This window comes from Brassica oleracea, chromosome C2, assembly GCF_000695525.1.
Source record: "Brassica oleracea var. oleracea cultivar TO1000 chromosome C2, BOL, whole genome shotgun sequence".
In the NCBI taxonomy this organism is placed as follows: domain Eukaryota; kingdom Viridiplantae; phylum Streptophyta; class Magnoliopsida; order Brassicales; family Brassicaceae; genus Brassica; species Brassica oleracea.
The window spans coordinates 13,958,870-13,972,706 of NC_027749.1; the positions used below are offsets into that span (position 1 = coordinate 13,958,870).

Here is a 13,837-nt window from a genome sequence, read left to right on the forward strand (position 1 = left end):
TACATGTATATATCGTATCTCCTAACATCACACAATCAAATCAACGATTGAATCCTCTAGACCCCTAGTTCCAGTTTACAATGAATGAACTGACTAACAATCAAGATTCAAACAGACTCAATTCAAACAGACGGATCATGATTCGAAATCTAAACTACGATAGAGAGAATTCTACACTGGTACAGGATTTACGGAATAGACCCTCACCTTTGCCACGGGTTCTGAAGATAATCTGACAAAACACATAATGGACCTTGATGGCTCTAAAATAGAGCAACTCCATAACTCTCTGAAAATAAATAAATATGATGATTTTGGCAAAACTGAACCCTAGAGAAAGCAGATGAATAACTCAAGAACTGACCGTTAACTTTTCAATCCCTCCGGTCAGAATGTATTCCTATATGTCCTCTTTCCGTAGCCACCGAGTTTACTCCGATCGGACATCATTTGATAAGCAAAAATGGCTTCAGCTCCAGGCTGGTCGTAAACAAAGACTGCAGCAGATCCCCTTGCGAAAACAAGTATAACTCTCAGAATATAACTCGGAATATCGATCCGCTTCTTGGAGATGATAGATAAAAGAGTTAACTATTTACTTACAAAATTTCAGACTGAAATATTTTGATTAGGTTGACCATTTCACCTTTACGCTGAGACTGGTCGGAACTGTCTCTGCAGAGCAACAGCTTAAGCTTATTCTTGCCCAAGAAGCAACAACAATAACTTTTGCTGCACAATTCCGATCTCGATTCCGTTTGCTGCTACAGATTTCTGGAAACGAGATCTATCCCAAAATACATGGCGCGCACCTATAATCCCCTGGATCATACTAAAAACCTCTCGCAAAACCACTCCTTAGCCATGTATCTGATGGTAACGGTTGGTGATCTCCACCATGTCATGACGAGGGTTGTTAAAGGTTCTGGCGCGGCAAGGATCTCAGACCCTCCTCCGGTTAGATGATCATGACGATGGTGATCCTCTGATTATGACTTTGACAAACGGTGGTGTTGTGATGTAACGGCAATGATCACGACATGTCTCTCCGGTGGACTGTGATGACTCAAGTCGTTGAACCGTGGTAGTTGGTGATGATCGGTGGCTCCAGCGATAAGAAGAGGTGGACAATGGTGGTGATACACGGCTGATGGTTCTCCTTTTACACCAATAGAAATCCATTAAGAAGAAGAAGGAGATGACGTAGGTGGTGAGACGTATCGGCAACTTCTCTATACTCACATGTTTCAATGTTGGCGGCTGAGCTTTAGGTTTTAGCTAGAGGGAGATACTTACAATTTATATAAATGCACCCGGTTTGGTTCAGTAATTAATCCAAATAAATTTACAAGCCCGGTTTAGAGATACCGGGTCGTTACAATTCTCCCCCACTGACAAAGAATTCGTCCTCGAATAAAAATCATGTGCCGGTTGTCCAATATCATCCTGAAAAAAAAAAGAAAACTCTGCATAATCAACTTTCTTTTGAGTCTCGGTCTCCAAAGTCTCCTTCTGAATCTTGTACCTCTATCAACAAACTTTGAAAACATAGTCATCATTCTCTGAACCTCTTTCCCTTTCCAATTTATAAGATCCATTGGGCGGCAAGGTGCATGTAATTTTTTTTTCTCTCTCGGCGGCTGCAAAATGAGCTATGGCTCTCTCCCAACGTTTCTCAAAACTGGCACATGGAATACGTCACTAAAGTCTGACAACTCTGCTGATAAATGCAATCTATAAGCCACTACTCCACAATGGGGTACGGTCTTATATATCTCAACTTAAGCTTCTTCCACTTTCAACTCTTGACTCTTCTTAGAAATATCTTTATTTTCATGCAAACAAACTCTTCCAAATCAAACTTTAAATCTTTCTTGAAATATCTTCATTTTCAGGTATACTAAGTCGCCCACCTAAAACTCAAAATTCTTATAGCGCTTATCTGCATAAGCCTTTGACGGTCATGGACTTCTTTAAGCCGAACCTTAAGCATGTCAACTTGCTCTATTGTCTTTTGAACCATTGATGGTTCTACGTCTCGTATCTCCCCCACTTTGTCCAACAAAGTGGTGTACGACAATGTCTACCATAAAGTGCCTCATATGGTGCCATCTCAATACTTGAATGATAACTGTCGATGTAGGCAAACTCTGCTAGATGTAATGCTTTCCAATCTTCCATTCCACTGTAAGACGCAAATCTGGCATGTCCTCTAAGTCTGAATAGTTCTCTTTGACTAATCATCTGTATGCTGATAATAAGTTGTATTCCTGTGGATCTTTGTCCCAAGTTCCTTCTGAATGATTCCAAAAATGTAGACGTGAACTTTGAATCCCAATCCGATAGAATGTTGACATCCATGAAACCTCTCAAACTCAATAATGTAGGCCAGCTCCAACTGATTACCTATGCATGTCTTCTTAATTACTTAGGACATGGGCTGACTTGGTAAGTCTATCCATGACTACCCATGTGGCATCCTTTCCACTTATGGTGATTTAAAATCCAATAACAACGTCCATAATCACCATGCCTCATTTCTACTCCGGTAAAAGTAAGCTCAAAAATAACATGATAGATAATTGATCCTCTGACATAGCCATCTGACATGTCTGACACTGTGACGCTATGAAGTTATAGCTCTCTTCATACTAGATCAGTTATAGTTAACACTTCATATCTTTGTACCGCTTGGTGTTCCCGATGGGTAGAGAAACACGAGTGATGTATTCGCTGTAAGATCCCTTTTCTTAACAGCTTATCGTCCAACACACAACTCGGTTTCGGTACAAGTACATCCCGCTCGACACTTATGATATCCAATACTCCCAATCTCGATCGTCTTACAAAGCCAGAACGCTAACATGCGCTTGGCGTATCCTCCATAGCAAAATTGCCTGCTCAAAAGACCCAAGGCCATCTGTCTCTCCATCGACAGTAATGGCACACAATCTGAGACTAGCAAATATCCCAGTAAACTCGTGAACCTCTTTGGTTTCTGATACGTCGCTCATGTGCCTACCCAAGGCATTTGTCACCTGGTTGTCTTTTCCAGATGGTATGCAATATCCAAACTGTAGCCTGCTACCAACTCAATCCAACTACACTGTCCAAGTACAAGTTTTAATGAATGAAGATAGATTTCAGTCTCCAATGATCCCAGCGAATCTGAACTTCCTTCCTGTACAATTACAATCTCCAAAACTATAACGCAAATACCACTGCAACCACTACGAATCATGAATAGGGTAGTCGGTCTCGTGAGGTCTCAACTGATGCAATGTATATAGAATGACTTGATCATCATGCATCAATACACAATCCGCAAACGCTCATCATGCTCCCTCTACTCCAACAAAAACTCAATGGGGTCGTCGATGAGTACAATCGCGCACTTGTCCAAGTGTTCGCGAAAGACATCATTCATAAGCTTCTCAAATGCTATCGGTGCATTCGTCGATCCAAAATAATATCACCAAAACTCGTAATATCCATAACATATACAGAAATCCACATTCCGTACATACTCCTCAACTATAGCAATCTGATGATGTCTTGATGCCAAGACAACCTTCAAGAACCACAAACCTCCATGCAGCTAATTCAACAACTCATCAACATGATGGTTACCATGTTCAAGTCTATGTAGTCGATACAAAGCCTGAAGCTCCCATCATTTTTTTTTTCTTTACAAACAACACTGGTACTCCCCACAGTGAATTTCTCGGCCTGATAAATCTCTTGTCTGATAAATCTTCCATATGTTCTTTCAGCTCAGCCATCTTTGTTGGCGCTAATCGGTATAGAACTCGTGAAACCGGTGCTGTCCCTGACTCCAAATCAATCGTAAGAACATCTCCTCTAGCTGGTGACGGCCCTTCCAAAGGCCTTAAATACATCTCCATACTCTGGGATAACTAGAAGATCCTGCAACTCATGTTGACCATCCAAATGATCACCAAAATCCATTTACTCCCCATATCGAATAACTCCTCTGCATGTAGCAGGTATGCAAATAAAATCTACTCTGCTCAAGAAATGTGAACTCTTGCCCTCAGGCAATCCAACAGTACTCGATGTCGTGATAACAAGTCCATCCCAAGAATGATATCGCAAAACACAACTCCATCTCTGACGAATCTCTGAATAACTTGACTCCCCCATGCATAACTGGTACGCCACAATGAATATGAATATCTCCCAATGTCCTATGTCAAATGTCCGAACTGACACATCTCTGCAGCGATCAACACTGCCAGAAACTGGTAAACATACCAAGCGTAACTCCAATATAACACAACGCAAGCTGTCGCACCCCAATCCAAAAGCGATCCCCACTAGTTTACAAACTAACTATGCCTCCAAGGCAGTCAATACACTCATACACACGAATAACACATGCCAACAAATGGCTCACATCTCATACCACATAATCTCCAGTAACAAAAAAAAACTCGTGGAGTGATAGCTTGAAGTTAGGGTGGTAGCAAAAATGTCACATATCCACATGCAGACAATCTCCAAACACGGCTGGCGAAACTGATACACAACTGAGCAATCTGTCGAGCTGTGACATCGTCCATTTGTCGAACATCTGGTTGAAACCCTGCTAGCTAGAGAACGGATGACGATGATAAACTCATCGTCAATAAAAAGACAATTGGGTTAGAAGTTACTGAACGGAAAGGTGCTGTATTTTTCTTTCTTTAAAACTTCCAAATCCCCAGATTCAAAAATCTTTTAAAATCGATCAAACCGAGTCAAAACCACGTCCCAACAAATCGCCATCCCGGGTCAGAGCCGGGACTGATGATAGCATATAACTAGTCCATAAACCCCGCATCTCCTCATACGAATATATATATATACATACGCTGCGTCGCTAGTACAGTCTGTCTCTGTACCCCCGCCCTCCAAAGCTGCGTCGAATGCAAACGTCTCTGCACCCTGCGTCGCTAGTACAGTCTGGCTCTGTACCTCCGCCCTCCAAAGCTGCATCGAATGCAAACGTCTCTGCACCCACGCCCCACACAATCTGCGTCGCTAGCCCAGACGTCTCTGAGCCCCCGCCCACCAAAGCTGCGTCGCTAGTCCAGACATCTCTGGACCCCCGCCCTCTCACATAGTCCCTACTCATAACTATGTATACATACATATATATATATCGCATCTCTTAACATCACACAATCAAATCAACGATTGAATCCTCTAGACCTCTAGTTCCAGTTTACAATGAATGAACTGACTAACAATCAAGACTCAAACAGACTCAATTCAAACAGACGGATCATGATTCGAAATCTAAACTACGATAGAGAGAATTCTACACTGGTACGGAATTTACGGAATAGACCCTCACCTTTGCCACGGGTTCTGAAGATAATCTGACAAAACACATAATGGACCTTGACGGCTCTACAATAGAGCAACTCCATAACTCTCTGAAAATAAATAAATATGACGATTCTGGAAAAACTGAACCCTAGAGAAATCAGATGAATAACTCAAGAACTGACCGTTAACTTTTCAATCCCTCCGGTCAGAATGTATTCCTATATGTCCTCTTTCCGTAGCCACCGAGTTTACTCCGATCGGATATCATTTGATAAGCAAAACTTGCTTCAGCTCCAGGCTGGTCGTAAACAAAGACTGCAGCAGATCCCCTCGCGAAAACAAGTATAACTCTCAGAATATAACTCGGAATATCGATCCGCTTCTTGGATATGATAGATAAAAGAGTTAACTATTTACTTACAAAATTACAGACTGAAATATTTTGATTAGGTTGACCATTTCACCTTTACGCTGAGACTGGTCGGAACTGTCTCTGCAGCGCAACAGCTTAAGCTTATTCTTGCCCAAGAAGCAACAGCAATAAATTTTGCTGCACAACTCCGATCTCGATTACGTTTGCTGCTACTGATTCCTGGAAACGAGATCTATCCCAAAATACATGGCGCGCACCCTATAATCCCCTGGATCATACTAAAAACCTCTCGCAAAAGCACTCCTTAGCCATGTATCTGATGGTAACGGTTGGTGATCTCCACCATTTCATGCCGAGGGTTGATAAAGGTTCCGGCGCGGAAAAGATCTCAGACCCTCCTCCGGTTAGATGATCATGACGATGGTGATCCTCTGATTACGACTTTGACGAATGGTGGTGTTGTGATGTAACGGCAATGATCACGGCATGTCTCTCCGGTGGACTGTGATGACTCAATTCGTTGAACCGTGGTAGTTGGTGATGATCGGTGGCTCCAGCGATAAGAAGAGGTGGACAATGGTGGTGATACACGGCTGATGGTTGTCCTTTTACACCAAGAGAAATCCATTAAGAAGAAGAAGGAGATGACGTAGGTGGTGAGACGTATCGGAAACTTCTCTATACTCACATGTTTCAACGCTGGCGGCTGAGCTTTGGGTTTTAGCTTGAGGGAGATACTTACAATTTATATAAATGCACCCGGTTTGGTTCAGTAATTAATCCAAATAAATTTACAAGCCCGGTTTAGGGATACCGGGTCGTTACAGCCTTATTCTGGCCCAAATGGTTGCCTTGCAGTTCGAGATATCGAGCTCTAAATCTACGGATAAACGCCTGAAGATCCGGTTACCTTGCAGTTAAACAGTAACGGAAAAGCTAAAGATTTCAGATTGGGTACGATGCATGCGTTTTAGATACACAGAGTATTAGAGATATCGATTACTCTATCAATGCTGTAATCTCTTGTGCTTTGTTCTTTATATCTTGGATTCACTTTAAATAATATAACGGTTTATTGGGTAAACGACCTATTTCCACGCCAGAACTTTCATACAGTAACAAATGTACACAATCTTTTAACTTCGTAGTTGAAGTATTTAAACCTATTAACCCCTAATCTGAAAAATAGAAACCCGAAACCATACAAACAAAAGTTTGACATGGTTTTAATGGTTTAGAACCTAAACCGCACCTATACCAAGATCAAAACCAAATTTAAAACCCGACCGGGCCTATATCCAACTTTAAACCCGACCCAAACTCCTACTGAAGTTTAAAAAAAATTCAAATCGATTTCATAATCCTTATGAACCCTAAATTGAAAATCCATGAATACATGTTTGATTTCAGCAAGAAAAGAGAGACAAAGAGAAAAAATCAACAATAACAATGAGAAAGACAACCACTGAAGAACAACAACCCTAGAGAAAGAAACATGGTTTATGCCCAATAACAACAAAGAGAAAAACATTGCGAACAACGACATAAAGAGAGAGAGAGATAGAGTGAAGAAACGACAAAGAGAGACATGTTTTCAAAATTACCTAACGGAAGCTGTTTGATGGCTAGCAACTAGTGGAGGAGGAACATCATCCTTCAATCACCACTTCCCTCTTTGCCGTCATGGTTTATGGGGCAAGAGAGACATAGTTTAGGATTTGGGGATTTAGAAATTTAGGGATTTCAATTTCGGGTTAATCCGGTTTAAATTCTCTAATTGGATCATAATCGGGTCATTTTAGGTTTAATCGGGTTAGTTCTTGGTTAAGTTTTAAAGAAAAAAATATTAAACCCAATTTAAACTGCATTTGTCGGTTTTAGTTTGTTCTTTAAACTTTGTGTGGTTTCGGGTTTCGATCTTTCCGACTGGGGGTAATAGGTTTAGATACTTCAATTGTGTGCAATTATGACGAGGTTGAAAGATTGTGTACGTTTGTTATTATATGAAAATTTTGGTGTGGAAATATGTCGTTTATTCCAGTCTATTTCGTAAAACTATCTTAAAGATATATTCACATAGGTCTTTTCCTACCATTTCCCTAAAACCTTAATCTATCCATATTATTTTTTATTGTGAAATTTAACTTCTAAAATTTTGTCTGTGGAAAGGCGATAAAAAAGTTTGACTTAAGAATCCGATCAAAGATCTATCAGATCGAAATGATATATCGCTCCAATTTGTGAAATTGTCTTAGAAGTTAGAACTAGAGTCACTGTCTTAGAAATATTACTCTATATCTATTTTTAGGCTTTGAATGTTACGATCCGCACCACACCGCAATTAACAGTAACAAAAATCTTTACATATACCATATATCTATACGTTTTTATAAGTGTTAGAACTGCACCGCAGTTGAACCGTTTGTTCCGCACCGCTTAATCCGCCGTCACCATTGAGAACCTTTATTGTTTATACGAAAATCTAATATTTAAAATCATTTGATAAACATATTATATTTCCTTAATCTGATATATTGATTCTTATTTTTATTTTGTTTCAGGTCTCCAAAAATTGTAAGGCTGATCCTGACTTGACGACTTTGCAAGATTGCACCAACACTATAAAAGAACTAAAAAAGATTGAAATGGACGCACCAGTGTGTATACGCATTAACGGACGTAACTGTAGCTGATAACATATAACAGTTGCCCTCCTATGATTTTTTTTTTTAAACACGTCCTCTTAATATACATCATTCGGTGATCAAATATTCGGGATTCTCATAGTTATCAAAATAAGAATAATTTTTTAATTATTATTAACTTCATTTTTACAAGAGCTAATGAAAACTATCATCCATTTTTAATCAATTCATTCAACTTTTATTTCGATCAGATTTGCATCTACACAGCCGATTCAAACTATTATTTTTTATTTGGGCATAGGTACTCTCTTTGTTTTGAAATTTAGATAGAATATAAGCATTCATTAAGCTATAGATACCAAATAATATTGAAACAATATTTGCATGCAAATATTTTAGCTACTAAAAAGTACAATATAAAATACTCCACTAAATTTCTATAGTTAAATCATAAGTTAACAACATGCTTTTATAAGGTTTTTACAATAGAAAGAGATATATCTATATATATATTATAATTAAATAAGAAATATATGTATAGATATGATGAATGAATTAAGTTTATAATTAATTAATTAAATGATAAATTTAATAAATAGCTTAATACATTAATTAATTTTAGTAGATGATAAAATTATTAATTAATTATGTATATAAAACAATAAGTTTTATTTTTTCAAATAAATTTAAAATTAAATATTAACTTAGTTATAGAACATTAAAAAATTAAACATATTATCTTTTTTTTTATTTTAACAAGAATTGTATTTAATTCAATCGTTTAGATATTACAATAATTATATTATATTAATCAATAAACTTAATCTATAATATTAGGGAGTTTTGCAAAGTGAATTTGCGCTCCATATACACCATCTTTTGCATATTTAGGCAAATTATATTAATTGTCGTTCAAAAAAGAAAAGGCAAACGACATAACTAATATGCAACTTCTGATTAGTGTACAAAAAAATATTCTATTTTCTTTCCTTAAATTTACGGAATTAACTAATATGATTAACATATATATCACAATTAATAATTTTAAATAATAAATATTTGATAAAAATTTTTGTATCCTTCATCATTTTTATATAATTTTATATTTTTGAAAGAAACTAAACAATAACATTAATCAAATAATAAAAATTTAGATTTTTTTTGAGAAATTGTCAAAAATACCACATTCATAGTACCACTTTTAATGTTTACACTAACCACTTTTACTCTTATTTTTAACGAAGGGTAAAATACATTTATAACCGTAGAGTTAACTAATATAGACTTAGGGTTTAGAGTTAAGGGGTGGGGTAGGGTTTTTAAAATGTGAAATTTAGGATTCTACTTAAAAATATATAATTATTTTTTATAAATAGTTTCAAACATAATTTTTGATTTTCAAAAAGGAATTTTGAAAAAAAAAGAATTTCGATAAAAAAATTCTTATAAAAAAGTTTGAATTTGAAAAAGTATAATTCAAAAACATAATTTTTTTTGTTTTATTTATTTAAATAATTATTTATTATATATATAGAGAACAAGAATATAAGAGTCTTTTGCCATTTAATAAAAAAATATTTTTGAAAATATCTCTTTAATGGTGGTAAAGATGAATAATGGTACCATGAAAGTGGTAAATATTAAATTTCTCCATTTTTCTTATATGTGTTATATGTTGAATTTTTCAAAACAACTATAAATTACTAAAACTGTAAAATGTTTTACATTAAATTTTTTTTATCAATAGTTTTATTTTATTTTATTACTAGTGGTATGTATCTTGGTCTCAATAGATTGTGCGGTTTTGTGACGTTACTTTCATAAATCATTGAGTGCTTGCTTATTTTAGAATCAAGTATCTTCACCTTGTTTGCAAAATATTAATCTGCTGCTAGCCTGCTAGGTACCTTTGAGTTCTCTAGTAGTACGTGATGGGCCAGGTGAGTTGATCATCCCAGCCAGGGATACTACGGCGATGAGATCATTTGAAGCTTCAAGTGAGTTTTTTGATTTTGCAGAAGTCTTTTTCTTAACCATATTGCCTGAGAAAATGTTAGGTTGCAGTGAATATTTGTAGTGTTTCTTGTGAGAGGATACGTATGAACCGCTTGAGAAGGTGTGAGTTATGAAATTATATTCATGTTAGATGGCTCTTGTAATTACCAATGTTTATTACAGGTGACGTCTGATCAAATAGTTTGACCTGGCCCACAAAACCGGTTTGGTTTTCAAACAGATGCCGTATAAATAGATGAACACTGGGAGTCGTGTTTAACTAATAATTTTGGTGGGAGCTAGAAGGAGAGGTAAACCAGAATGCCAAGTGTCAATGTCCATAAGTTTTCGGAGGAGAAAGTCTAAATGTTCCATATTTTATAAATTTTGGACAAAGATGATGATGTTCATGAGATTTCTCAGTAAAAAGCTTTTTATTTGATGTTTGGATATATCAGTGAACATGACCTCGCAAGATCTAATGAATCACTATATCACGCCTCTGAGAAAGAGTGAAACAAAAACAACGACGCTGTTCAAGTTCAGACAACCATATTTGAAGGAAATTTTATTTTATAAACAATAGACGAACTTTGTTTCCAAGTCAGAATGAAAACTAAAACCAAAGATAAATTAAAACACCGAAGAAGGTTTCATGTGAGGAAAATCTCTAAGAATTAAAAGATCAAAGCAGAGGAAAAGAAAGAAAAAACGATAGATGCGATGTAACCGACTTTAAGCTTAGGTACTCCTTATTTAATAACTGGTTCTTAGTTTTTTTAGTTAAAAGTTAAGAGACGGGTTCTTATATTCCGCTAAGAACCCCACCCTAAGAACTCCCAAATAATCATGTTCTTAGCCTCTAAAGTTATGTAATGCGTGGCTTCATCCCTTCAGGCACATTCTCTGTGGGTGGATCCATCCGAGTCGAGGAACCAACCAAAACAGTAGCATCAGTTGGTTGAGGTGGAGCAGCATCACTATCTTCAACAATCCAACCACTATCACTCGTAGCTTTTTTCTCAGATGCATGATGGAGCATCATATCAGATGGCTTAGTTGACACTGCTACAGCTCCAGGCATGTCATCACCAGGGTGGTTATCACTTCTCTGGACATAAACAAAAAGGCAAGTAGTCAAGAGCAAAGAAGGGATGTTCAGTTCAGGTCTTAGGTATTGGAATTTATTGAGTCTATACACTCAAGCGGTAACATCATGAACAGTCCAAGCCAAGGTAACTGAGGCTTGAATCAGAGTTGCCTGCCATAACCGAAGGTAAAGCAAACTAAAAAACTTAGTGTTGTTTTTTAGAAGTTTTTTGTAGTCTGTTGCTGGCTTCATATGAGTAATCATTTTCCTTTTGCATGATAGGTGGATTTGCTATGAAAAGAAAAAGATGTTGGAAGACAGAAGGTTTCCCAAATTGCATATCAACTTTCAGGCTTTCAGCGCAGGTAAATCTATATATATCCCCAAGCCTTAAGCTTATACCAATATTGAAAAATGTAAAATAATTAAATAATAAAAATGAAAATTTTAATTATTAGTTTGGTAGACATATGTTTCTAATAAAAGTAACAAAACCGAATAATAAAAATAATATTTAGTTTATTCTCAATTTGAAAATATTTTGAAAATATATTTATTATTCGGTTTTGTTACTTTTATTAGAAACATATGTCAATTTGAAAATATTTTGAAAATATATTTATTATTCGGTTTTGTTACTTTTATTAGAAACATATGTCTACCTAACTAATAATTAAAATTAACATTTTTATTATGTAATTATTTTACATTTTTCAATATTGGTATAAGTTTAAGGTTTGGGGATATATATATATTTACCTACGCTGAAAGCCTGAAAGTTGAGATGCAATTTGGAGAACCTTCTGTCTTCCAACATCTTTTTTTTTCATAAAAAACCACCTATCATGCAAAAGGAAAATGATTACTCATATGAAGCCAGCAACAGACTACAAAAAACTTCTAAAAAAGGAAATCATTATACATCGAATCCACTTAGTTCTCTGAAAGTGCTTCCTCCTTTAACTCTCTGTCAGCCCGTGGACTGTGTGTGTTAAAGGCTTGGATGAGTGACTCATGTAGTCCTGTTGCAGTGAGAGAGTTGAATATAAGTGTGAAAATACCAAGCGTTGTAAAGATAGTTACAAAAACAATAACCATAAGACCAACCTTATCATCCAATAGTAACATATAGACGCCCATGTGTTCGAATCAAGAATGTGCTATTCGATTTGGTTGAAGTGATACATTTCATCGCAGAGAACAACCTTATTTATAAGTAGAGCTTTCGTCCGTTACCTTGGAGAGAAAGGGGAATGCGATTCAATGGCAGAGAGCAAAAGAGTGGTGTTAATCAAGTAAATGCTTGCTTTAATATGACGAATCAATGATAGTCGGAGACGTTACACGACAATGAATGAGAGGCATGGAAGCTGTAGCAATCTTCACGGCGGCAAGCCCTACAGTATCTGAAGAAGAATGAGAGAAACACTAAACCCTATACACAATTGGGTCTGACCAAAAAGTGAATGTAGAAGCCCAAATAGTACAAATCTATGACATAAACATGAAAGTTACGTTAGACCCATACATTTACGTCTAGCCCTTTCAGATAATTTTAAGAGACAAGTTTTAGTTAAAAAAAAAAAGAGATGCCACGTGTCAAAAAACGCCCACCCCTCTTTACTGACGTAGCGGCCTGTGGAGACAGACAAATTCTTTTTATTATAATAGATAGATAGATAACAAGATACAGTGATCATAAACTCATATGTACTCTTCGGGAACACGGCTTATTCATGCCCGAACTAGGGGTTGCCGAGAAAATACATACCCCAACTTTTACTGCATGTCAAAACATACCTTTACTAATCAAAAATTTGATATTCATGCCTGAACTAGGGGTCGATAAAAAAATATATACCCCAACTCTTATTGCATGCCAAAACATATCTTAACTAATCAAAAATTTGAAATGTATGCCTAGTCTTTAAAAGTCAACGCTAATCCCAATCTATACTATTATTTGCGAATTAATTTTTCGCAACGGAGCTCTCACGTTAAAAATTAGAGTGGCTAAAGTCTATGTTATCCTTAATGAATTTTTATATATATTCTATTATATAATAAAACAAATTTTTCTCTTGTTCTTCTTGCCTTCTTCACCTATGAGATTATATGGTATTTGTTGCAGATCGGGTTTATGAGTTTTCAGTTATTCGGTTGCTTCCCACGACATTGTAGGCTGTTCCAGTCAATATTGATTGCTCCTCTTCTTCCTTAGATTTCAGCTGATGTTAGGAACTGCATCTCCTTGGTTGGGTCAGAGTTTGTTCGTCTTTGATTTTGTATTCCTCGTCGTTGGCTTACCGTCAATAGTCTCTGCTCGTTTTGGTTTTCAATATCTAGTTTTTGGTGTTCTGACTTCTATGCTCTCTTTCATAGCTCGAGGACGGCTCCATA

The 13,837-nt window shown here is 36.5% G+C and overlaps 1 protein-coding gene across 1 annotated transcript in view; it reads left to right on the forward strand.

Moving 5' to 3' along the window:
• Positions 1-966, forward strand: part of LOC106323507 — a 2,310-nt gene extending 1,344 nt beyond the window's left edge. The window contains exon 2 of the mRNA XM_013761617.1: positions 863-966. Coding sequence (XP_013617071.1) covers positions 863-966 — 104 coding nt within the window. The remainder of the gene's footprint in view (positions 1-862) is intronic.
• The last annotated feature ends 12,871 nt before the right edge of the window (positions 967-13,837 follow it).